At 35.9% G+C, this 27,869-nt stretch overlaps 1 protein-coding gene across 7 annotated transcripts in view; it reads left to right on the forward strand.

Annotated features, from left to right (window-relative positions):
* The window catches only part of TAFA5 (TAFA chemokine like family member 5), a 436,021-nt gene that overhangs the window by 304,795 nt on the left and 103,357 nt on the right, over positions 1-27,869 (forward strand). For all 7 annotated transcript variants that reach the window (XM_033514544.1, XM_033514550.1, XM_033514545.1 and 4 more), the window contains one exon: positions 24,106-24,233. In XM_033514544.1, the coding sequence (XP_033370435.1) occupies positions 24,106-24,233 (128 nt within the window). The remainder of the gene's footprint in view (positions 1-24,105; positions 24,234-27,869) is intronic.

Here is a 27,869-nt window from a genome sequence, read left to right on the forward strand (position 1 = left end):
AGCAGTGTGCAGTGGTACATGCAGGACTTCAGTGCAGCCTCATGGGTCTTGTTCTAGGTGATTAATTTTTTCCAGCTGTTGGTTAAAGTAACCAGATTCATGTGTTAACAGAAACCAAGAAGCAGTGAACTCCAAGAGGACAGGTTCAATTTGCATAGCATGATGAAATATAGTGTTGCTTTTAAAACCATTCATTTTCCATTTTAGAAGTATTTATGTCTTCTTTTCAGAAGTATTTATGTCTAAACCTGTATTTCCAACGTGTTTGTTTAATGCACTTTTTACTGCATTGCATTCTGGTATTTTTAAAGAACAGATAAAGGCACAGCTCTGTAAACAGAGAACTGAGGAGAAGCCTGGTTGCAGCCTTGGCCTGTGGTGTAGGAATGTGTACCATCACAGACAGTAAAACTACCTGGGTGGGGAAATGCAAACCTTAGAATTCCTTCTCTCTTTGACATTTCTGTGTCCAAGGAATACATCTGTACGAAACTTATTTTGTCACATTTTCAAAACCATATATGTAACTTTATGGACACATACCAATACAACTTTCTGTCAATGTAATGTACTTCATGTTGCCAATAACTCAGTGGCAGGGTAGTGTTGATACAAGTATGGGATAATGTGGTATTATATGGGAAATTCTCCCATTATAATGGGAAATGATTCTGGGACAGAAAGATGAACCAGTGACAGGAAAAGATAAGCTAACATTCTAATGAAGAGGAAAAGAAGATTAGTGGGTTGATTACACAAGTAGTACAACTTGTGTAAACTAAAGGAGTGAAAGCTGAATATCTCATTCAGTTGTACTGTTTTTTTTTCCACAAATTACAACAAATGGGCAGACAAAGAACATATGACCATAAACTACCTGATCTTGGTTCTTACACACACTCATATACTTGCATATATTTATATTTATATATATATAATATGCATATATTTCATATATTTAGCTCCTAAATACAATGGAAACATCCCCATTGTCTGGGAAAATGGGATCACAAAGGATATTCTGTTTCCATTTTCTGTATTCAGTTAAGCATTTTGAATTAGTTCAAAGTTGTTTTATTCTTTTGTTGATATACTTTTACAATGCAAAACATGAGATTTAAGGTAGGACTCTTAAGTAATTTTTTTTTTAATTTCAGTAAAGCTTTCCACTCTGTCTGTCAGAGGGTCCTTCTGAACAAATAGTCCAGCACACATCAGCTGGATAAACACATTGTGTGATGGGTGAGCAACTGGTTCATGGGTTGGACATAAAGGGTTATAGTGAATGTGATGACATTGGACTGGTGAACTGACACCAGTGGGGTTCTATGGGGCTTCAGCCTCATTCCTGTGCTCTTCAATACCTTCATAAACAGCTTGGAGAGAGAGAGAACTCGAGGGTATATCAAGTAAGTTTGCTGATGACAGTAAATTGAGAGGAGCTGTTGACTCCCTCAAAGGCAGAGAGGCCACAATTTAGAGTTGTGCAATCACCAACCAGATGAAATCTAACAAAGGCCAGTGCTGGATTCTGTGCCTGGAAAAGGGCAGTCCTGGATCCCATAGAGACTGGGGAATGAGATGCTGGAGATAAGCACCACAGAAAAGGACCTGAGGAGGTTTTGAGAAGAGGAAAAATCTCTTAAAAAAGCCTGAAACTTGCTATACTAACTATCCTGATAAATAATCTGTCCAAGCTAATCGAAAATCTAATTGTTCCATTTAGATGCTTGGGATTTGCCCACTTTTGAGAAATTAAAACCTCAGAAAACATGTCATTTGGAAAATTTTCTTACCCCTCCTAATCAGACTGTTTTCTTTCTGAAAATATGTTGAAGCAATAGGAAAATCTAGAGACTAATGAGCCATTCTGATAAAAAAAAAAAACATATCTTTAAATCTACCACAGATACATACCAGACTAAATTCTGGACATCTAATTTTTCAGTATTCTGAGCTTAATTAACATTTTTGCCTCAATTTCCCCATTAAAAAATGAGAAGCAATAAAATGCTTACCTTTATATTCATAGGGATGCTCTGTTGGTAATTAGATGCTGTCAGACAGAATTACTGTAAATTACAGTAATTACTGTTCATTAATTAATTCTGTCAGTTTTATGTTTTATTGTAATGCACTGTCAAAGTGCTATAGTGTTTAAATTGGATGCATTTAAAATGAACATTCACATTAAAAAGGAGTGAAAGAGAACCTTTTATTGAAATTAAAAAAAGTTCCAAAGAAATATTTTATTATGATCTAATTTTGGCTGTGGGATTCTGAAGCTGAAAAGTACTGCATACTAGTAATTGCATGTACTATTATAATTAAAAATGATACAAATAATATGAAGAGACATTCAGTATTTAAATTGAGGTGCTTATTTTAGAGCAGAATTCAGTATTTAATTGTAACATTCTCTGTTGAACCAGGTGTACTTCCAGTGAATGTTTCGTGCCAAAGAGAATTAAGGCAGGAAAGTTGACATTTCCCTCAGGAGAAAAAGACTAAATATTAAATCTACATCTCCCACTGCTGGAAGTGAGGCTTGCTTTGGCTCGTACTGCACTGAAATACTGTAAATATTGGTTTATTGTAGTAGTGTAATTTACACTATTTCAATGAAGTGATGATAATTATGCTAGTTCTATATTCTCTGAAATTTTGTAATGATTTTATCTGTGTAACTGGCATGTAAATATACAGAGAAAAGGATCTGCTGTTTCCATTCCCACGTTAAGACATGGTTGGAAGAATACAGACTCCTCCTAAGGTGGCCCAGGATACCATTATCCCTCTTGGCTACAAGGACACATTGCTGGCTCAGGATCAGATTGTTATTTACCAGCACCTTCAGATTCTTTTTCTGAACCAAGCTGTTCTCCATCTGGGTATCCCCCAGCATTTACTTGGGATAGGTTTGTTTCTTCCAAGGTGCAGAGCTTTCCACTTCCCTTTTGTTAAGCTTCATGAGGCTCCTGTCAGCCCATCTCTGTAGCCTGTCAAGGTAAAAACTCACTAAAGTTATTACACCAAAAAGGAGAGCTAGAAGAAAGGTCACTTTAGTCTAAGAACAGGGAACAGGGATAGATTTATTTACAAGCATCTGAAGTTTCACCCAGCCATTTAGACTTTCATATTTTAAGAGGTTTTTGGTTGGTTTTGTGGTTTTGGGGCTTGTTTTGTTTTGTCTTTCCATGGGGTTTTTATTATTCTACTAAAACATGCCTGTAGGGAATAAAAGTTAAGTATCGTTTGATGGATTCACTTCAGGAAGGCAAGGGAGGCAAAGGTAATTCTACTTCAAGGATTTGGTTGATTTGGGTCCCATAGAGCAGAAAGTTCCTATTAAAAGCAAGGTATTGACACTCAAATTTCTTTAAACTGGGAGGAATTTAGGTTAAGCTTTTCTGTTGATACTAGCTGTGGTATCACTTCAAGTAGGTGGAACAGAGCACATCTGGAGCTTTTTTGTATTAAAGCTCCCTTTAAGTTTAAACCAAAGTGGAAGCTGTGCAGGTCATGAAATTCTGGAGTCACACTGTGACTGTACAACACTATTACCCGAATCAAATGGTACTTTACTTTCTAAATTGATCAAAAGTCAAAGCATTGATTTGAGTGTAGGTAGCTGAGGCTATGTGGATATGAAGTCATAGAACAGTAAAGACAAATACTGAGGTGCATTCTAGAATATTGCTTTACTGCTCAATCCTCTTAAAGGAGCTGTGAGTGAAGTAAAACTACTGGAATGCCAGTATAATTCATAACTGGTAATCAGTCTTCAGCAGACACTGGGAAGGGGATCTTGGGAGCTGCCTCAAACGGAGAAGCACGTCCTTTTTTATCTAAATTGGCACCAATATTTCATCAATACTCCATTCCCATGCATTAGGTCAATGATTTTAGTTTTTTTTAATGTATTCCAAATTAGTGCAACAATTTTAAACTTTTCATTCAGTTTTAAATCCAAATAAAGAGAATATTATTTGATCGAAGGTAGATTTCTCTGCACAGGAACTGAGTTTTGGCTTTTTTCCTTTGTTTTCTTATTAGTGTTTTGCTTTCCAAAATGCTATGAGCCTGCTACGCTAAAGATTATGTGGTTTTTTTTTAAAAGCTTCCCCAGAGTTTTGATGTCAGGTGATGAAATAAATTACTACTTCACTAGTTGTAGAGAGGACTGTGTTGTCTAATTTGAAAGTAAAATTATATTGAATAATAATAAAAGCAAATCCTTTTGGTAATCTGAGATTTTCTCAAAGGTATCTTTTCAGAGGCTGCTTGAGAAAATTGCAGAGACTGGTCTGTTTGAGCCTATGTAAGACAAAGTTTTTTATTGTTTATAGAATCTGCTATTTAAGGCACCTGCTAAGTGAGATGGAAGGCATTTTTATGTGTTTGTTTCTTTGAATTATATTGCTTGCACGTATCAAGCAATGAATGACAGATAAAATAGTTTCCCTTGTGGGTATGTAAACAATGATATTTGGCTTCTTAATCTGATCAAACAATATTTACTCTGGATTTAGTTATTTTTTTCCTTAACAAATTATGCTTTCACCATAAATGCTGTCTCAGCTACTGAATAAACTCAGTGCCTCTCTCCCTGTATCTGTTGTAATTATAGCAGTCCTTTACATTCAAAATCTTCTTTTTTTATGTCTAGAATTATGTAAAAAGAAGGCATCATATTAGATGAAGATGATAGCCATGAAATACTTTGTTACATCAGCAATGCAGTCATTTAATTTGGAAGTAGCAGTAGGAAATACCCTCTTTCTTAGATTAAAGAATACTCAGGCAAAGACTCTTCTCTGAATATCAGTATGATATTTAGGAAGTCTAGAAAGTAGGGAAAATGACCAGGGACAGGTCAAGAGAGTTCATGGGAGTGGAGGTTGAGCTAGGCTGTTTTTGCTTGATAATCTGGTGGCATATTGGGACAAACATTTGAATGTCTAGTACAAATGTAGATACTTAATTCCAATAGGTGAATAGGTAATCCGTGAATAAATAAATAAGTGAAACAATGCCTATATCACTAAAATGTCAAAAGACCACTTGTTTCAGTGATTATTCTGAAGGGCCATTATACTGTGTTTCTGAAATTCTTTCTTAAAAAATTAAAATTATCCTGTAAAGATGTGGGAAAGCATATTTACTTCAATCTGCATATAAAAAATAAAATAATGAGGTGAGTTCAATTTTCAGATCTCTTGGGCTAGTTTAAATTGCATATTTTCAGCTAGTATACTGCTCCCCCCTGGTTTTCTTTTTTTCCAAAATCAATTACATTTTTATGTAATAATGATACTAGTGTTAATATAATGGATTTCCTCTATGAAAATTGGAGGCAAGCAAGGAAAATATACAATTAAAAATAATCATGCCATATAGTAAGTGAAAGAAGTCATTAATTAGCAGATCAGTAAGTAAATATAAATAGTATCTCATCAAACAGCTGTATTTTTAGTGGATCTTTTAATCTGTAGTGCTTAATCTTTGTTCTTAACTTAGGAGAAAATTTAAGGTCACTTTTGGTGTTTGTGAATGATTCACAAACTAAAAGGAGGTAAAAAAAGCATTAATGGCTACAGTAGTTCTAATGGCTTTACCCATCCTGCTGTGTTAGATAACTTTATGTAACCCCTGTGGTGGCACTGTGTGCTAAAGTAGCTATTTACATTCCTATTGCAAGCCCTTGAGGTGACCCCAGTCTCTGAATTCTGCAAAAGAAAGCTTTTAAGAGTGACAGATGTCCCAAATGCCATTGCTGCTATTTCAACACAGTTTTTCCAGAGCTTTCCCCTCTGCTGGATCTCCCTGAGGTGCCTCTGTGGATACCTGATTTGTGCCATAGTTCACATGTGTCTGCTGGCAGACCCAGGCAGGTTGGACCAGGCAGCACCGGGCAGTGGGTCCACAGGTCATCTAATGTATGGACCAAATAGGGACTTTTCTGTCCACTTTTCTCTACTGGGTGTTGTTTCAGCCTTGGACAGTGCTGCTGGCTGTCAAAAGTTGGATTACAGGTCCAGCTGGCTTCTGGTTGCTGGCACCAGGAGCCAAGGTTGAGCAGGCACCATGTGCATCTGTCTTCTGTAGCTGCCAAGGAACAAGATGATGCCATGGGAAATAGCAAACACACTGTGATGACCTTGTAATGAATACTTACATGGGTGGTTGCTAGACAGATTTGAGTTGCCTGGGAAACCCCCACTTAAGCTCTCAACCTACAATGTTGGGGCAAGAGCCCAAGACTAGCATTTATAGAAGCTAAGCAAAGCATTTGTAGAACCTAAGTGCTGGAAGGTGTGAGGTTGCTCTATTCTTAGTGATCATCATGGGCACTTCTTATAGCTGTGGCTCTAATTGTGGCTGCACATGGAGTGCTTTTCCTGTGCAGTATCATGCAGTGTTGGGCTCTTACAAGTAAGATTTTTACTACATCCTGCCCCTGAAAAGACAAAGCATATGTAAGTCATAATGAGATGGTAGAATGATATGGAAAGGAAGTTGTGTGGGGTCTGATGCATTGCACTGGAGGACTATGCCTCCATGAACTCAAGCAGCTCTAGGAAGTCACTTCTGTTCATGGGGTGATCCAGAAAGACAGCACAGATAGCTGTAAATTAAATTCTAAAGACAGCAAAGACTACCCAGATCAGTTTTTTCCAAAGTGTTCCTAAGAACATTGGAACTGGGAAGACTGGGAATTATCCACTAAAGCTTCAGGGGTATTGTCAGAAAGTACAGTAATGTGTAACCATGTGAACTGCATCTTTTAATAGGCTGTATTGGGTTAATCACAGCCAGTAACTCAAGCACTCACCGTCTGCTTGCTTACTGACCCCCCAGTCCCTGCAACAGAATAGGGGAGAGAAGAGCCAAAGTTAGAAAAAAAGCAAGAAAATACTGAGAGCCAAGATAAAGACAGATTAAAGATAGCAAGAGGGGAAGGGAGAAATGCAAAGGTGGTTGCACACCACCTTTGCAGACCAATGTCCAGCCAACATGTCTACCTTCAAAAAACTGCCCCATGCTTTTTATTGACAGGAGGGACATTATAATACATGTAATATCCTTTTGGGCAGTTTGGATCAGCTGTCACAGAATCACAGAATATGCTGTGTTGGAAGGGTTTCCCCTCCCACCTCTTGCCCATCCCCAGCCTGCTCTCCGTGGGAGGGCAGAATGAAAAGCAGAGGAAGCATTGGTGCTGTGCAGCATTACTCAGGGCTAACTAAATCACTAGTGTGTTACCAAGACATTTGTCATAACAAGTCTAAAGTATTGTGCCAGCTGCAATGAAGAAAATTACCTCCAGCCCAGACAGATCTGGTATATACACTGCAATAAAAGATTTGGAAGAAGGAAGATGCTCACAAAGGTGAATATCTTACAGACAAAAGTCTGGAAAAGCTTGGGTGAATACAGGAAATCCCAGTGTGGCACTTTCAAGACATGGGACAGATTTTAGTATATTAGTGTGCTCAGTTCTTATGGTCACAACTCAATAAAGATATTGAAAAAATTAGAAGAGTTCAGACAGCAGTCTTGGTGATGATGAAAGTAACATGCTTTACTGTATGAAATTTGTGCTAATCAAGACATTGATTAAGAGTTAAGAGAATTAGAAATTTCTTGAGGCTTCTTCCATCCCTAACTCTGGAGTTAAGGAGTTTAAGGCACCAATATTTAAAAAATGCAAAACAAGTCAATATTTTCCTTTGAGCAATTGCCATTGTCCTTTGGGATATGTCACTGAAGTCGTGGTTTGAAAATTTTAAACTCAGGATTTTCTGTTTGTTTTCCAAAACAGTTCTCTAATTCTATGAGAGCTACTGCTAGCTGTGGTGAGTAAAGTGATGAATGCAAAGAATTCCTCTGGGTAACATTGTACAGGAGGTCAGAGTATAGAATTACAATGATTCTTGCTGGTCTTACAGTCTGTCATCCATAACATAAATTAACAGCTCTTTTGTTTTCCAGTTTCAGATTTTTTACTCAATTTGTATTGCTTTTATATTTCCAAATCTATCTATCTATCTATCTATCTATCTATCTATCTATCTATCTATCTATCTATCTATCTATCTATCTATTTCTTTTCTTGACCTATTTAAGTTCACACATTTTAATGATTGAGATAATTTGCAGTTTTCTATGAAGTTGATTTCTGCAATTTTTTGCAGTATTAGGACAACTGTTGCAATTAAGATGTGAAGTACAGGCTTTCATTTTCTCTCAAGTAACACAGATTTTGAATTTCCTCATTTCCAAAAGCAACTGCAATTTTGTTAGTTGTAAGATATTCTCACATGTATTTATAAACGTAAAATCTCAGTGAAAAATCCCAATGCTTAATAAACACAAACAGTTCTAGATTTAGTATTAATGTAAATAGATTTATTTTGTTCAGTGATATTATTCTGGTTTATATGACTTGAAGAAAACACACAAATACTCTTTATATTGGTAATAACAGCTATTTATTTTGCATCATGCTCTAATAACTTGCTAAAACAAATAAAAAGGTATATAAAAGCAGAGATCTTAAAAACTCTTTTTGGAAAATTTGGAATTATACTTTAGTGGTTCTTACTGTGGAATTGTCATTGAGAATTACATTTCTGATAAGCCTTTGGTGTTAAATCAGAGCTGGTAAAAATATGTATTTTTTCCTAACCAGGGTTTATTTTTATTCACTGCTATATCAAGACATTTCTCTTTACGTTATTTTAGCAATAATCTTTCAAAATCCTTTTTCAAGGTTACTCCTGGCCCACTGTTTTAATGAGTCAGTTTTATAACGACAGTTTACTTAAATAGTTGACTGTGTGAGTTAAGGCTACAGCTATTTTTACCATTTTTGACTGAAGCATAATCTTGAAGCCTTTGAAAAATCTTCCAATGAAATGTATCTGTGGCAATATACATCACTGCAAGACAAACAAGCTGATTTGTTTGCTAGTGCCTACATCACCAGAAGATGTTAAATCTTACTTACATTTTATACCAGAACTTAAAGGAACTGAGTGGCATATCCAGTATAGTCACAGTACCTAGAGGAGGTTCTCAGTTCCATACTTTCACAAGAAGCTGTGAAAGCAGAAGCTCTTCATGTTCACAAAAGCTAAATGAAGGAGTGCAGTCTTGGGAGGTGTTCTAAGTGCCAGAACTGCTACCTTGTCATTAATTCAACATGTATTGTCCCTGTCAAGCTGTTGGGACAAGGTAGAAGCTACACATTTTTTTAGGATAAATATACTGTTTCTGTACTTGCATGTTTGCATATTTGTCATGATCAATGGAGGAACTGCACAAAAAATATATGAAACTATAGCAGTAAGAGTGAAAGAACATACTGAAGGATATGAGTGTGATTACCAGTGATTCTGCTCAGGAGAAAAAATCCTAATTTTTATAGACTTTAGTCTATACAATCATAAAAAAAGAAATAGAGAGAGTTGCTTAACTCCAGTAAGTTCCTCTCTATTAAATAAGGTAGACCACTAGCACCCCAAGTGGGTTAGATACTGGAGTAACAGCCAGTATGAAGCTGGATGCTAGCATTCAGATTTTTTTTAATATTCTCTTTTCATATTCCAAATGTTAACACTTTGCTTTATAATAAATGTGGGTTTGTGTTTAAAATTGCCTATATTAAGGGTGGGTGCCAGAGATCCTGATGAAAGCAGTTGTTGTCTTTCTCCTGAAACAATTAATCTAAATAGAACAGTCTTTCTGATATCTGAAACATTGGCTATTTAGGTATTTATATTATATTATATTATATTATATTATATTATATTATATTATATTATATTATATTATATTATATTATATTATATTAGTATTTAGGAATTTAAGGAAATGTTATTTCTTAATTTGAGAGTTATTTTGACAGCTGCTATGGAAGAGAGGATAGATGTTTAAAAATGTCTTAAAATATATATTTAATAAATTGAAGTTAATATAATTAAACATATATATTGACAAGAGAGGGCAGGAATAAGAGTGTATTCAGCAGCCTCCTTTGGCATATGTCTGTGCTAAGGAAAGCAGTACCTGGCCTAACTTCAACTGCAATAAATTTTTCAAAGAGCTAAGGATAAGATTCAGCACTTTCCACTCTAAGCCTGGGGTTTGTTTCATTGACTTGTTTTCCTTAACTTTTATATATATATATCTATATTCACATTAAGAAAAACAGAAGCAACGAATTGTTGGACAAAAAATTTACTGCCTATACTTCTTGTCCTGGGAGTGAGAGTGCACATGACAAATGAGAGCCACATTGCTCATATCCTACCAGGAGACTCTTGGGTGCAGCACAGCTGAGAGCTGTGTAAGAAGCTGAATGGAACAGAACCGTGCATTAGCAGGTTAAGCTTATTTTCGGAAAGATTTTCATTGAGGTTGGGGGAAATAATGTGCTGTAGGTGTTACAGGGAATGGAATACCTTGCAGATTCCATTGTAAAGGAAATTTTTCTATTTTAAACCAGGAAATGCATGCAGTATGGATGATTTTCATCTAATATGTAGAGGAAGATGAAGCAGAAAAATTAGACAGTTTTCTTTTTAAACAGCTTCATGATGCAGCTATGTGTTCACACATTTTTGTGAAGTGTTAATGGCAAACACAGTAGTTAATGAGGTATAGAGGCTTGTGCTGTATTATATATCAGGCAAAATGATCTGTGATTTATCATATTTGTTTTTCTTTGTCCTTAATTTTTCTGTGATTAATGTGTGATGCATATGCAGTGCTTTCTGTATTTTAATGAAAAAAATTACAGTGAGTTTTTTTTCCCCTCAAACTGGCAATGAAAAATCCTTAAAAAACAAAAACAAGGCACTTTTAAACACAAATGTATAACATTTTTAATGTTATCAATTTAGATCTATTATGGAAAATTCTCCTTGGATTAATTTATGGTATTATGGCTTACTGGACACCTCAGGGAATCAAGAACAAAGTTAATTGTTCCTCTGAGATGTACAGTTTCCACCCTTTGCCCCTCAATCAACAGCTTGCAAAGCAGTAATTGAGAAACAAATCTGTGTGTATTAAGTTATTTCTTCTTAGAACAGTTCTTGCTAGAACATACAGAAATAGGGGCAGCTGGCTGGTGCTGGGTTCTTACACATGCCTCTGGCTACTTGTGGAGGCAGGATGTTAGACTAGACTGATTCAGGTCTGATCCAGTATAGTAATTTCTGTGTTGCTTACCCTTAGCCTTTGTTATTCTGGGTCAGTTGATCAACACATTAGGAGCTGTAACCAAGAGTCTATCCATGTTTTGACCAACTGGTAAGGAAAAGCTTAGCAGCAGGCTGTACTGTGCCTGCTTATTCAGTGTGAAATAGAGGCACACAAGAGCCTTTGAGGGGTCGTTTCTTTTTTGTTTCTTGTTTTACGAGTGTGTGTTATGCTAGTGGGAACTCAGGGTAACACATTCTAGACAATGTTACAGCTGTTCCTGAATGAGTTTATTAACATGTCACAGGCTTGTGTAGTTCAGGTATTGGAAATATTGTGACTGATACTGAAGAAGTTTTGGGGCAGTTAGATTCTCATATCTATCTTTACATTACTGCAAAATGTTTTGATATCACCTATATGACATTATTGCAAACGTGTTTGTGATCTGTGTTTTTCTGACCAACCCTGTGGTACTCACTCTTTTGCCCTGTAAAATTGTCTATAAATTATAATTATTATTAGAAGGAATTAAAATACATTACTATTTTCTTTTGTTCTTCTCTAATTAATATGATCATTGAATCTACAGCATACCATAAAAAAAGCAGTCTTACTTCATGGGAAACCTCAGTGTTTGTCACCTTGGTGTAGTATTAGCAACAAACCCCACCAATTCCTAGCATGATGTAGCTGCAGATTCTTCCTCTTTCCCATTTACTGCTCAGTGTTAGCAATATTTTGGGAATGACTGCTGTGAATGGCTCAAGGCTAATTTGTGTTCTTTCTTGTTTTTGTTGATCATACTTGTGACAAACCTAAAAGTATTTTTCCTGTCCTTTACAGCAGATAAAAATTAAGAAAAAACATCCTGTGGAAACATTGTGCCTGTTCCACACGAAATCCTGCATCTGGTTGTTAATATGCAATTCCCTATACCATGAACTTTCCTAGATGTTAGAAATGAGAAAGATCTTTTAGGTCACCTTGTCTTCCCCTCGGCTGTACGTAGAGGGGAGCTGGCATAAGGCACAGCCATGTCCCCTCTGCACTGAAAGGGAGCATTCTTTTCACATGGCATGAGTGCTTCACTGATACTGGAAAGAGAAGAAAAGACCTCTTTCCTGTAAAGGGTGTGTGAGATGAAGTTGTAGCACGTTGGCATAAAAGGCTCTTTGTTAATTGCTATTGTGCTAATGGTGCTTTGAATATGAATGTTTTGTAAGCAAGAAACAGGCAATGATTCAGATGAGCACTGCCTCAAAGAAAACTTGAGGGCTGGAAGTGAAAGAAAGTCTTTGGCATTTTGCAGTCTGTTTTTGAATGGGTTGCACAGATTCAAGTAGTCAAGACCATACATGTAATAAACAGGGCACTGAAGCTGTAGCATCCACTGCAAATTTCTTTAAAAAAACCACAAAAACCAAAACCCCCAAACCCCCAGCATTTATATTACAGCAAAGCAGCTGAAGAATTTGCTAACAAATTTGTATCTGTGTGTGTTATACATAGCTCTGTCACATATGCTGAGTTGTTGATTTTGAGAAAAATGAAGTGCCTGCTTGTGCACATGGTGCAAATTGAGAGTCTCCATACTATCAGACTGTGTATCTGTTTTCATGAAATTATTCTCCCATATTTTGAATATCTGGTGAATATTTTGAAGTTGATAGCTGAGAAATCTTTGTAACAGGCAGCTAAAAATATCTACCTTTTCACCAGCCAAAATTTAGGAATTTGAAGATTACTTTAGAATACACAATATGCTGATAATGACATAAAATATCTGAATAATTTTATGTTTACTAGTATTATTAGGAAGAAGTGTAATATATACTAATATATAGATATTTCCATTCTTGAACGTAAAGGAATTAAAGAGTAAATAGGCTCTACACTTATGGAATTACAAAAGTGTTTTGTCAGTTCCACAGGAGAAAATGTGCACATTATTCTATACTTTAATACAAATTATTCTGTTATTCCAGTACAACTAAAGTGGTTAAACAGGGTATCTTGCTGACCAGAGTAAAACACCACAGTGATGTAGTAACAGCAGCTTTTATTTTTAATATCATAGATGCATAAATACATACTTAGATGCTTAATAGCTTAATATGATAATTAGGCATACCGGGATAATTTAAAGGACCATTTTGCTATTTCAAAATATTAAAAAAAAATGGTGGAGTTTCCCTGGGGGAATTTCTTTAAGATATTTTTTTGTGTGTTTAAAATATTGAGTCTAAATGAACACTTAAATAGTTCAGTATTGTACTTAAGAGAAGCATAGAGATCTAGCAGTTGTTATTTCCTAATCTGCAAGGGGCTATTTCCAAGCTGCAGATTCAGTCAAGCAGTGCTTTATTCAGAAGAACCCTCAAGAAACCCATTGCAGGTTTTGCCTGAGTCAGGATTGTGAGCTTGTATTGTTTGCATTGTTACAAATTGTAGATATTTCCAGTGAGATTTCCCCATTGCTTTTACAAAGCAAGAGTCACTTGAGAAAGCTTTTTTTCAGACAGTTACTGTTAAAAGAAGACAATTACATTCCTGCAGATGCAGTATACTAACCTGCTTCTATTCCAGTTAGTTTTGTGGGTTATTATCTCCTGTTTGTGTACAGTGTTGATGTTTTATTTGTTTTCCTTAAAATACTTTTGAATGTTAAAAAATAAAAAAAAGCAAGAGCAGGAGATTTAAAATTTAGATAATTAACCTTTAGGAACAGAGAGTGCTTTGTTAGAGATGTGGCTTTATTATAGTTACAGTAGACCTCTCAATCACTTGGAGTTTAGTAAAGGAAGACAAGTATACACCTATGAGAGTTAAATGAGTCCTATAGGAATAACACTAAAATCTACAGAACTGACAAGTTTTGCCTTTTCCATTGAATTGTATAAGCTGCCTTAAGAGATTTTAGAAATGTGAGCATTTTATAAAAGTTAGTAATAGATGTCTTTCTAAAAGTTATGTTTTATGTCAACAAGAAATTGCTGAAATTGTTACAGAAATTACTGGATTAAATTTTATGGCCTTCAAAAAACTTGTAGTTTCTGTCCTTAAAATATGTAACTCAATCATATTTCCTATAAAGGAGTACAGTGCAGAAAAGTAGTTTTAACTCCCATTGTACTGACCTGATCAACTGCTTTGTGCCTGGTGGTCTGATTTTTAACAATTGGTGCAGTTGCTGCAGAACCACAAATGCTTACAGCACCTAATTTTAAGAATTTGTGGTTTAGAAAAGTAAGTCAGAGTATATTTTCTGTGCTATTTCTGTGTCCTTTGGCTCAACCAGCCTCCACTGTGCAGCTTTCGACAGGGAACAGACCTCCTGCTTGCAAACAGAGTGGCTGTAGCATGGGAGCACATGCAGTGCCTGCCCTGGGAGAGAGGCAGCATTTTGCCCTTTTCCACCTTGTGGCCAATCCTTCTAGTCTAATTTCACAGAAATAATTTTGAAAATTAGGTCTTATCATGGTGAAAAAGATAAGGATATCAAGAAGACATCTGGCTGTTCATAGGTTTGCTGGATGTGTTCCAATACATCAGATATTGCCTCTTAGGTCAAGAAACACTAACTTGTGACTATTTCTTTTATAGAGCTCCTTCTGAACTGTAGTGTTAGTATATATATGTAGTAGAATCTAGAGGATCTTTGAAATTCAATTTTTTGTTACATTAGGTACACAAAGTAAAAATGTCCATGCATTAGCTGAGTTTTAGAAATGCATTGTCTTTTTAAGGTATCTTTCTCCCAATTTTATGTGCATTATAAAAATAAACTGAAAATAGGAACCTAGTGTCAATAGAAGACACTAATTTTTATTTTATTTTTATTCTTACAAAATACTGATGTACCTACAGAGAAAGTGTGACTAAGTGACTAAGTAATGAAAAAAACGACTGCCCAAATAAAGTACAAAATTAAGAAAACTGTGCAAGAACAGTAATATTTCTGTGTAGATGAAAAACTATAAAAAAAATTCACATTACCTAACCTGTCAGTCAAAAATCTTATTCTGCATAGCCATAATATCAAACTGCTGTCTGATAAGATGTGTGATTGACTGTGCAGTTGAGATATAGCACATCCACCTGTAACAGGGTTTCCCCATGGACAGTGTACCAATACAACGCATGTTATTTAAACTGACATCTTTGCTGTATTTTAACACTTTTGTTCTTCTGTTGGTCAAACACTGGCTAGTGAAAGCAGAAGTCATAAGGAAGGGGCAGTTTCCAAGCTGTCTAATGTTCAACATCACAGTTCCCTATGCCAAGTTTCCTGGGTCACTGACAGAAGTTGCAAAAGAATCATAAGGGCTTATATTAATTGTATTCTCTCTATGAAAAGTGATATCATAAAAATTACTCCCTTTTTCTCTGTTTTCACCTTTTTCACTAGTTTATTTTTTTTTCTTAATCTTCATTCTTGAAGCATTGTTTTGTGTCAAAATCATCAGCATAATTGTAGCTTATTTTTAATATTTGGTGAAAGCAAAAAGTCACAGGCTTATCCCAAAAAGCATACCATTTACTGTAACACAGCATCTTATGTGGAATAGGGGGAAAACACTTCGAGTAGGAGATAAGTACAGCTTCATTGCTGAGTTCCCTTTTCTAATACTTTTAATTGTTCTCACAGGAGCAGCTTAGTCTGTTTCCATGCTAGTCATCAAGCTCATTTCAACTGGGTTTTCTTCCATGTTCTGTTCATACATACGTGACAAAAAGAGGGCAGAGTTTCCCTTTGCTTTAGTTGTTGACAAAGGAAGCCCATTGTACTTGAGAACAGCTGAATTATTATCTCTTTCAGTGCACAATAAAATGCCACCACCATATCACAGCAGCAATACACATGCTGACTCCAGACTTGGAAAGTACTAAAAGCAATGAGGGCCACAGCAGAACCACTCAGCTAAATTGTAAAGTGTAGAGTACTTCTTGTTTTCTTTTTCTTTATTTTCTTTTTCTTTCTTTTTATATTTTCCTAACTAAGCATGTGCAGAGTTCATTAAAGGTGCCCAGTAAGACTGGGTACATGAATTTTCTACATCTAGAGTCCCAGGAAGGACCTTGATCCTTGTTTTTAATCCTTTAATTTTAATGTGTGTTTTGTGAGCACAGAATCAGGTACTGTGCAGTCAAATGTGAAGCTGCAGATAGGATGAAGTGTCCAGTTATTCTTTGTTACCCATATCCATAAGTATTTATGCTCTGAGGCTCAGTCTGTGTTTAAACGCTTTTTGTGAAGTTGATTTTTAACCTTCCTGCCCCTTTCCTTCACTCTGGACTCAACCTTTTATTCACAACTTTTCCTATGGCACTGAAAACTCTGACCGTGTAACCTAAAGCAAGTTTAATTATTGCTGTGGCATTCTCCTTAAAATCCTATTCAGTGATTACTTTTGTATGTTCACGTTTCATGGCTAGAGGAGTTCTCAGGGTCCTTCTCCCTCTTCCACAGCTTCCCAGCCTTCTCTGCATAACATTGGGATGACAGTGGGTATCTAGTCAGTTGTCATTTGACTTCTAACTGTAGTGAATCTGGTTTTCCACTGGAGTTCTCTGCTCATATCATCAGGAGGACTAAAACTGGTATACTTAAGAGAAGAAAACCCAAAATGTTCTGGTCCTTTGCCTTCACTTACCTACATTGTCGTACTGACTCCACTGAACAAGTTGCTCGAGTTTTCGACCTTGCCCATTAGCTTCAGTAACTACTTCATATAGCTGGGATTTCTCCTCTTTTTCCCTCCTTTCTTGCCTTTTTTTTTTATTATTATTTATTTAATTTTTTTTTATTTTCCCTAGTATCTGTTTTCCCATCACTTTCCATTTTAACCCTTCTTGTCTGTCCTGTGCCGTGATCTTCAAATTCTCTTCTTTGGCTCTGAAATTTCTGTTCCTCTCCAGTGAAATTTGCTGTTCTCCATGTGCTGGCAGCAAAGTGAAATGTGATGAAAGCCTGATCTCTGAAGGGTTCTTTGCTGGCATATCACTGATCAGATTTTTAGTAATTTTTACTTTGCTTACAGCACACTAATTGAATACAGCAGAGCAGAACAGCAGGGGACAGAAACAGAAAACACTGAGTCTTGGCAAAAGCTTTCTCTGGGGGTAGGTGTTCCATTAGCATCTCTCATTAGACAGCAAATGCTAACTACCCACAGACAAGGAAGCAGTAAGATCATTCAGAGATTGAAAACCATTGACTATGTACAGCTATGGATATTTGGACAAGTGCTGAAATCCTGGGCAAAGTTGAAGGCCAGATTGTTTATTCAAAGCACTGACATTTTAATATTTAGTCAAAAAATGCTAGTTTTGAAGAGACTAGAAGCACATGTATTGTACCTAACCAAAATGTAAATTTTATCAGTATTCATTATTTATTATAACTGTTAGGATGCTTGTTGTGACCCTGTAAAATTTAGTAAATTATAATAAATTATTTTTTTTCTCCTTTTGGGCAGTTAGAAAATATATATTATATTTTCTGCATTAATTTTCTGAGTAAGCAATTTTGCCAGTAAGAGTACTGTTTGCCAGTGAGAGGCTGAGGAGTTGAGAGCAAATGCAGAGATATATTAGAATCTCAAATGAGAGCAATTAGAAACAGAATACTGGCCCTTGAAAAGTAAAATGGAAACCAACATGAGTTGACAGTGAAGCTGATTTCTGAGACACTTTTCATGTTAAGATAATGCTTCAGTCATAAAAATATTTGAACATCTGGATGTAGGCTAATGGAAGGTACCTATTCCTGTATCAGTGAGTCACGTGGTATTAAAGTTATGCAAGAACTAAAAAAGACAGAGGCCAAAAAAATACATTCTGGTTTCTACACTAAAAAAAGGCATTTTAAAATGTTCCTTGGCATTTAATCTCATATGCTTTTCATTGTTTATTTATTGTTTGTTTGGGGTATCATAATGAGGAAATTCTTCTCTTTGGAGACACAAACAGGAAAAATGATAAGAGCTATTGAACTTCATGAGAGTGCTCCTAGAATCTGGATTACACTTCAATTGTTATTTTTGTAATTATTTTTAAGCTGTCAGTATATATTTATTTCACAGGATCTTATGAAGATACAGAAAAACATTAAGTATATCATAAAATTGAACAAATACATGGCTTTCTAAATGCAGTAGTTTAAATTTGGTTTTACGTTTTCAAAGAATTTTGTAGTAGTTTTTGCATCAGTGGTTTACTAAGCTTCCTGCATTCACTCAGTTTAATCCAACAATATCTTATACCAGCTAATTCAGCTAAATTCCTAGGGACCAGTCATTTAACTGGCAGTGGTGTGCTTTAGGGAGTCTTTTCTTGGGATAATATGGATGACTTCATAATTTGGAGATTATCTCCTAGGTATTACCTGCTCCTCCTACATAATATTGTACAAGGTGCAATCTGCATCATTTCTGATAAAGCCAGATTTTCATTTTTTGGGAGGTACAGGTGAACATTGATGGGATTTTCTCAACGCAGGGCTTGCAATAAGATTTATCCCTCAGTGGAACTATGATGGGATGAGCTGCAGGAAGAGCCTCTGCCCTGACATTTAATGTTTTACTCATGATCTAGTTACTTGGTCTCAATTTGTAGCTTCTCTGTAGCCCACAGGAGATCACTTTTCCCCATATATTTCTCAAGCTCAGCTCAAGCATTCCTCCCAGTCTTGACAGCAAGAGCTAAATGATAAAATAGGTGTCTAGACATTGCCATATTGCTGTTCTTAGAACCAAAGAGTCTCTGGTCTAGATGCCCTATAAATAATTGACACAATCTAACTCTGTGAATTAGCAGTGCTTCAATTCTTTTTAGGGAAGCAGAATGACTGCTGTAAATGGTATCCAAGCTTTGTGATATTTCCTTGTTGTAAAATAGATTGACATTTGGGGCTTTTACACTATTACAGTCAAATTGCTCTTCTAAAGACAGTTCATGATTGCAGTTTCTTAGAGTGATGTGATTCAGTTTGTCTTTCTGATGGCCTCTTTCCTGCTGCTGAAATTTAACTGATATGTTTTTGAAAGCATATTACTTTCCATATATTTATTGTTTAATTTTTTTATGTACACATATTAAAGTACACTCTCTCTCTGAAGAAGGAAGGGACACAGAAAGGTCTTCAGTCTAGTGAGCACTAAAAATTCAAAAGTTTTGCTTCCAGCTGAGCAACAAATTCTTGTGTGACCTTGGTCAAGATGATTAACCTCTGTGCATAATGAGGACAATGAACAGCATTTAACAGTCATAGGTAAAACTAGCTAAACGTAGGAATAAGATGTTTGGGGATCTCTGATAGGTAAATAGTGTGTGTGTACTAAATCAGGCAAAGGAGGAAAACGGTCAGAGCAAAAAGCTAAAGTTGAAAAAAACTGAAAAAGGAAAAATATCAGATAAAATTTAAAAAAGGCTGGGTGATGAGTGGGATGATGAAACCAGTTGGGATCATTTGTAGGTGAATAATTATAAAACATGTGGACCTATTCTGCGTTAATGGGGCAAGCAAAATGCACTGAGATGAATGTGCTTGTCTATGTACTTCTAAAGTGGTGAAGCCAAAGGCATTTCTGAACCTTGGGAATCTGCTATGCTGATCAGCTTTCTTGAAAGTTCAAGGAAAACCATATTGAAATAATACATGAAAGTCAAAGAGGAAATATTTTCTTCCATGTGTATATTAAAGCTTGCATTAAATGCTAAAAAAATTATTGAAAAAAATAATATGAAGAAGAACATAATTCTGTAAAAAATATTGGTGAGCTAAGTTCTCATTTAAGAAGCATGTTTCAAAATGTTGTGTTCTGCTTGGAAGAAATTTTCCCTAGTCCCTACTTCAATGTATCTTCTCTGCTACTTTTTTTTTTTTTTTTTTACTTAATTTAGGCTCATGCATCATGGTTTTGGTTATACTTTATAAATATATAAAAATTTAGAAATATTCACTTTGCACACCACCTTTTATGCATAGAAGCATAATGTATTCTGAAGTCATGAGTGTCAGTATCCAATGATGTTTCAATCAATATTCTTATTCAGTGAAAATAAAGTACATTTTTACTTTTATTTCTTAATTCATTCCCCAACATTAAAAAAAAACCCAAAAACCAACAAACTGTAACTATCTGAGTGTTTTAATTTATCATATTTTAGATGGCTGTAAGTTTTTGCATTTACTGCTGCTGTAAAAGACTTATTTCCATTTTTTACTATCACAAACAGTTGATGATTTTCAGTTAAAATATTGACTAGAGATGCAGAGATTGATAATTCCCTGAGTATGGGGTGAATTTGGGAAAAAGATACCTAGAAAATAAACCTGATTTTCCATAGGAAATATATATATAATATTAAACTAGCTGAGGGGCTTATTGACAAGCCTTATCTAGTTGCAGGATTTAACAGAAAACAATCTATGGTGTTCTGAGGCATTACTCAGTTGAACAATCTTAGACCATACTGATCATGAATGGAGACTTTTTATACTAATAACTGGAAATTGGTTGCAAGTTTCTCTGTCTTACAAAACAGATAAGATCACTTTGGTGGGTAGTTTGTCATTATGTTGATACAACATCTGCTTGCATCCAATGCCTCAAAACTGTTTGCATGAAACAGACACAAAGACTTGGATGGAGTCCATTTGTTCTCCAGTTCCAATGGCTCTACTCGGGAAAGCAATTCTACCATGTGCTGAGCAATGTCAGTTCCCATTAACTCCAGTTTAAGTGAAGAGGCACAGCCCTTCTTAGGAGATGCAAGGTAGTGTCAGCACAGATTCTAAAGCTGAAATTCACTTCCTTGCAGAAGTTCTGCACAAAGCCCGTGCATCATTTAAGTGCCACTTAATTCTTTATAATGGAGCTCGGAGTGGATTTGAAGAAGCTGATAGGCTTTTTGCTCCCTTGTCTGCAGAGGGCTGAATTACACCCCTGGTGAATATACACAGTAAAAAGGCAACTACACTGCCTTAGGAAATACACTATATTCCTTTGCTTTGACTAGTGCAACTCAGTTTAAATTACTGATGAAAATTCTTTGATATTATGCTGATAAAGTTGCTGTACATTTTGCTCCCTTCCTGTATTACACTCTCATGCTGTGGTATAATGTGCAAACCAAAAAGTGAAAATGCAAAAATAGATGTAGTCCTGCAGACAAGACCAGGGCCTCCCTCGTGGCCATGTGTGCGAGGGCCAGTGTGTTGGTGAGGCTCCTGAAGCAAAGCAATGAGTGAGTGGAGAAGCAGAATTAAAGGGATGTGAAAACCAATAATGGGGAAGAGACCCCGGCAGGGGGGTTGGAGGAGGACATGGGGGCTGAGGAGGCACAGTTTTGATACTGATCAGCTTTAAACCATGTCAGCTGGCTAGCTTTTCCCTACAAAAGAAGTGCTGATTCTCAAGGCCTAAATGCATGAACTGGTATATACACAGCAGAGAAATGTTTAGACTTTATGCTTTGTGAAATACCCTTGGTGTGCTTTAAATTTGAGTGGATATAGCCAATACCCAGAGCAAAGACCCCATGGATCTGTGATAATAGCAATAGCAACTAAGCAAACACTGAGAGTAATTCAGAGATACTTTTATAAAATAAGATTACTTCAAGTCATGTTTCCAGGAAAGCTTCCTAGCTGAGATAGTAAAGGCAATCTAGTGGATATTTCTGAGGTTTAGCTTACTATTTAGTCTTTCAATTATCCTTCATATTGTTGAAACATTTATAGAAATAGCCATTTTGATACTGTGAATTAAGAAAGATATGCATGCAAGTAGGTTGGATTTGGTGTTAACATTTTACTGAGCTTATTCTGTTAAGCCTGTAACTGGATGTATGCCTTCACTGAGAAAGGATGAGGCTATTTGTTACAGAGGAGGGGCTAGTCTCAAAAACTGGTATGATCCAGTTACCTGTAGAGCAGTACCTCTGGTGCCCAAGTAGAATCCACATTTCTGTGTATTATGTGCTATAAAAACCTAGGAGAATTGCTTCAAAAAATTGTAGTTCTGAATCATTTCACCACTGGTTTATATACTACCTAATGAACAGTTCAAATTTCTATGTAGACATTTAGGTGCTAAAGAGGTTTTATAATTAAAATATTAATATGAATTTCAGATTGAGCTTCCACTGAAAGAAATAAGGTTTTGTTATATTGCCAGAGCTTACCAACAATTATACCAGAGCTGAGGACACAAGTTGTTTTGTGTCAAAATATTGGAGAGGTTTTTATTAAAATATTTTAAATTGCACTTCTATTTCTTGTCATGATCTGGTGGCATTGGGAATTGCATTCTTAAGTTGTTCCAATCAGAAGAAGCCAGGCTGAATCACACGTTCAGGTGGGCATAAAGCTGCAGCTGCCACTGGGATAAAGCCTTGCTTTTAGTCTCCTTGGACCCCAGATTCATTTGGTACAGCATAAACTTCTTATACTCTTGTTTCACCAAGTATTTCTCCTATAGTTCTCTCTTTGCTGGGCTTATGACTGTTGAAGGTGTGTTTTGTGTGGTGGTGTCACACATCAACATCGAGGAATGATCTGTGTCCCTCTATGTGGAACAAGTTATGGCCTTGAACCCTAGGACACTTAGGTATACATTGAAGTGGTGAAGCTTTCTTTTGATCCAGCCAAGACTTGGTGAGATGATCCCTGGAGGAACCAAGGACCATTTTCTGCAGACTGCAAGCCTTGCAGTTTGAGCAAAAGTTAGTTTGGGAGATCTTAGCTCGTTTAGTGTGAGTATATGGCACCGTGCAAGTGAGTGTCTCGCCGTATATGTGTTTTATAAAAAGTATCCTAAACACTCCACTCTACAAATATTGTCTTCAGTGAAGAGTGAAAGAATAAGGGAATACCAGATATTACTAATATTGTTTGCTATTCTATGGGAAGGAACCCAGATACTACAAAAGTGAACTCAGAAGGAGTAGTATTATAGTCCAGGAAGAAGTCTACAGGTATTAAAGCCCCTTCTCTCCTTACCTTGAGGAAAAATTTCTCCTTACAACTCCTTTGCTTTTAATTTATTGCAGTCAAGGCTCATCTGTTGTTCCAAGAATACATGCTGTGTATGACCTTGAGGAAATTTTGCAGAACTGGCTTGCTGGAGACACAAACATTAAGAGTAGACACAAAACACGTATCACACCAGCTTTCTGTTAGAAACTTTCCTAACTAGACTGCTTTTCCCTTGTAGTAATGGGCTGTTTGTTCCTGTCTTTTCCCTCAGTTTATTGTCTTATTCTTCATGATTTTTCCACTTTGCTTCATTCAACACCTGTCCTTCTTGTGTTCCTAGTTTCTGCCCTTGACAATACCCCTACCATTGCAAATATCACAGAGTTTCAAAATAGCTGTCATTATACTGACCACTCTAGCTGTTTATTACAGCTCTTCTCTTTCCACTGCATGTCTCATGTTTATTTACAGTATAAGCACTTCAGGATAAGGACTGTCTGCTTAGGTTTGTAGAGAGTCTAACACAATGGATCCCAGTTGTGGGACACCAAAATGATTAGGTAGTATAATAAGTCTTCAACTGTTAGCCCTCCAACAATGTTTCCTCAATTGGAACGAGCATCAATTTAGAAAAACAGCCAGTTTCTATGTTCTTTTTATTTATAATAAAGCTGTATTTTGTTTTTTTTGTTAGTTTTTAACTTTGAAATTAAATTTCTTGGCACAGCAGGTGTTGTAAATAATTTTGCAAATTGCCTAGGGCTGTCTACATCATAAACTATTGCTGAATTATCAGATAATGAAAATAGACAACTCAAATGAGAAAGTGTTTAGAGATAAGTGAAATGTGAATTCTCCTGCCAATTGTTTTTGGTTTTGTTTTTTCTTCTTTCTTTTCTGTTTCGTAGCACGAATTATCAAAACAAAACAGTGGTGTGAAATGCTTCCGTGTTTAGAAGGAGAAGGCTGTGATTTGCTAATCAATAAATCAGGCTGGACCTGTACACAACCAGGAGGACGGATAAAGACAACCACGGTAGGTCTCATCTCTTTTCCCTAACTTGAACTTCTTATTCACTTTAGTTTGTTGAAAAACAAGAAGTGAGATTTTTAATTGTTTTTCAGCCCTTTTATGTAAAGTTTATTGCCTCATAATTAACCTGTGTGCCCAAGTGTGCATGCTGAAATACACAGCAATTTTATCACAAAGTACAACATTGGAAAAGATGACAAAGGAAAATGTGTAATTCCCATGGTTACTAAGAGTAGATGTTATATCAAGGTTTTCTTATAAGACACCAGTGGCTTAACTAACATTTGTATCCAGCCTGAAGACAGTGTCTTATTGTTTCAACATATACAAACTTTCTTATGCTGTGGTAGTGTAGGGTGTAAAACTCAATGTGTGGTCTGTCAGGGTGAAAAGAAAGCTTTCACTGGGAGTTCCAAAGAAAATATTTTTTGCGACTACACTGGAAAAACAAGTTGCACAGATAGATGTTTAGTTTTCAGTGAGATCTACAGAAAATATAGCAAAAGATCCCTTTTCCCAGCTTCTTTTGGCCCTGGTTTGTTGATAAATCCCTCAGTTCTCTGATCAGGTGTCTTGGGGCATATGCTTGTAGTGAAGCTGAAAGTATATACGACAATAATAGTTTCTAAGGCCTGTAATGTATCAAACAGATTTCTGGAAAATGTTCTCAAATGCCAGAAATTCTTTGACTTAAAAAATGGAAAAAATCTGAAGAGATATAATAGAGCAATTTTCTGATAGCTTGCTAGGCCTCTTCAAATTATTTCCCCTCCTTATAATCTTTTTTTAGATTTACAGGGAGCTTGAGTGTAATTTAAATAAGTGCAATTTCAAGAATATTTAGTCTTAAAAGTACTTCTCAGTACGGTCTAAATTAATGCCCCTCATCCCCTGCACAATTTCTCTGTCTGAGCAGGAGACAGACAGCAGTATAAAACCTTTTATTGTTTTAGAATGTCTGTATTTAGAAAGTTAACAAGATTTTCACTTTTTTAAAAAAAGGAAATTAGATAATGCTTTATAAGATACCTACAAGACAAGTTTTTTGAATTGTGATCACTGTTTTTATGTGTCTCTATTTACCAGATATAATATTCCTTATGGATAGGGCTATAAAACTAAGCTCATCTCTGAGGTCTTACTTAAATATAGTTTGCCTTTAGATCTTTTGCATTCAAGTTATGTAAATCTTTTGCATTCAAATTATGTAAGAGTGACATAAAAAAACAAGGGAAGAAAAAAGTTTTTTATACATAAATGCCAACATTCAAGGGCAAGGAGATCTAATACCGTAACTTTGGCATACTTGAAATACAGTCTTAAATCTTGTTAATTCAGGGGTATTTTCTGTATCTGAGGTAAACAGAAAACCCGTGTACTGTGACACATTGCCAGGTGTCATTTTAGCTCTTTATTTGGTGTTTAATGCTAATGGCATGACTGAGTAATGCAAAGTAAGCAAGAGGATCTATCCTTCAGTTTCTGTCTTTAATGAAGTGATTCAGATATGCTTTCAGATTAAACACCAGAAGCCTGATTCTGAACTCTAACTTGTCTCTATAGCTCTTTAATGCTATTGACATGAATGGAATGACTCATGAATTTGATTAATGTAAATGAAATCATAATCATGCCCCATCAGTAAAATTAAGACCACGACAAGTGTAATATTGTAAAACAGACTCTCCCCACACAGATACATCATTGTCATTGGTAAGGAAAGATTTTGCCAGAGACAACTGTAGAACAGCTCTGAGCATAAGCCCTCATCTAACATCAAGCAGTCTTCAACAGTTGGTATCACACATGCAGATACAAAACAAACACGCAGTACTTTCCAGTCAAGCCAGACTAGCAACTCAGAATGCCTACAGAAGCTCAGAATGCAGAAGGGGGAGAGGGAAAAAAGACAAGAAGAAAAACAGATACAAAACCCTGCAATAAACTCTAGCCTATAATACAGTAAAGTAACATAGCAAGAATTTACAAGAAACTGTTCTTTAGCTACTTGGTTGAAGAGTAAGCTTTGGGCCATGGTAGTAGATTTGGAAACTGTGTTGTAAGATGACTCCATGTAATGCATGACTGTGATTAAAAGGAAAAAAAAAAAAATCCAACAGAAACACTAATGGCCACTATTTACTGTAGCAATAATCTCAGATCAACAGCTGCTAATGCAATAACTGCTATTTCTGCTCCTAATCAGCACACATGTGTTGCCACGCACTATCATGCCATCATGGTATTTAAGTGTATTAGGAAGGACTTCAGGCTGGGAAGGGCCAGAAAAATGACCACCAGATAGTATGGGGAAAAAGTGTCCAGACATACTGATTTAGCTACTGTACCCTATTCTTAAGTAGAAATAAATTTGACCACATCTCCAGCAACCTCCAAATTAGGTTCTTTATTTTTTAATTGTCAATTTTTTAAGAACACATTCATTAATCTGATATCAGCATCCCTTTCCTGCTGATATAGCTTGCATCTTAGAGACATTTTTTGGCAGTAGGTCTTGAGTTATCATACTGATAATAGTATAGCAGAGATATCACTGGTAAACGCTGACAATAATTTCTCACCCGTACCAGAACAGTGGTTCAAAGTCAGAACAGTGTTGAACTCTGATGGACTGAGACCAGCTGTTGTGATAATGCCAGCTTTTCACATTGATTCCAGGAGGTTTTGTGGAAATGCAACTTTTTAAGTATTGGGTTAAGAAGCAGCATGTGGAAAGTTAGGACTTGTAGACCTTAGAGATGGCATGAGCTCCCTTTTAAGGGAATATGCTTCGAGAATATACTTGAGAATATACTTTAGGACTAATATGCTTCTTAAAAAGAAAGGAAGAAATCAGATTTGTGTTCTGTAGATGAATTAAGGATTTTTTCTGTGAATTCTAAGCAAATAGCAAATGAACATATCCATTGCTGCAAAACAAAGGTGCAATTTCTGTAAAATGTTTGGAAAGGGTTGCTGCTTTTTACTTTATATTTTGTGTCAAAATTGTTTACACATTCTATGCAGAGCCAGATTATTCAGCTGGCTGGCACTTTCTGTGATCACCTCTGGAAATAATGCAACCAAATCAGAATTCTCTCCTCACATGAGTAGCAGTGTTTTATATCCATTTTGTGCTCACTTTGCAAAGCTATAAATGACTACACAAGGTGCAAGGCAAAGGAAAATCAGACTCAAAGTGTACTCTAAATGGATCTGGATGTCACTTCTGCCCTGTTGTTCTTTCTACAAGGTGTGAATGAACCAAAGATTTTTCATCTGCTAAGAGGCTTTTAGAATTGAGGACTGACTGGGCTAACTGCCAATCTATGTATTAAGAGGCTGACTGTCAATAGAAGGAAAGAATATGGCAACTTGTAAAAGAAGATAGCAAAAGAAGATACTACACAGCTGTTAGCATTTTTAACATACTAAGTACTTTCATGTAACAAATGTCCTTACAGTCAGTTTAAAATTTCCTGCCTTTAAAAATTTCTTCTCCTTTTGCTATTCTTATTTCTTTTTCAATCATTTATTAAAAATTAAGCTATATGATTTTTAAAATTATTTTTTATTTTTAATAGTGCCAGAAGATATGCCTCTTTTTTCTTAAAGAAGTTGCTGAAGGGCCTTTCTATT

Source organism: Parus major, chromosome 1A (genome assembly GCF_001522545.3).
Source record: "Parus major isolate Abel chromosome 1A, Parus_major1.1, whole genome shotgun sequence".
In the NCBI taxonomy this organism is placed as follows: Eukaryota; Metazoa; Chordata; class Aves; order Passeriformes; family Paridae; genus Parus; species Parus major.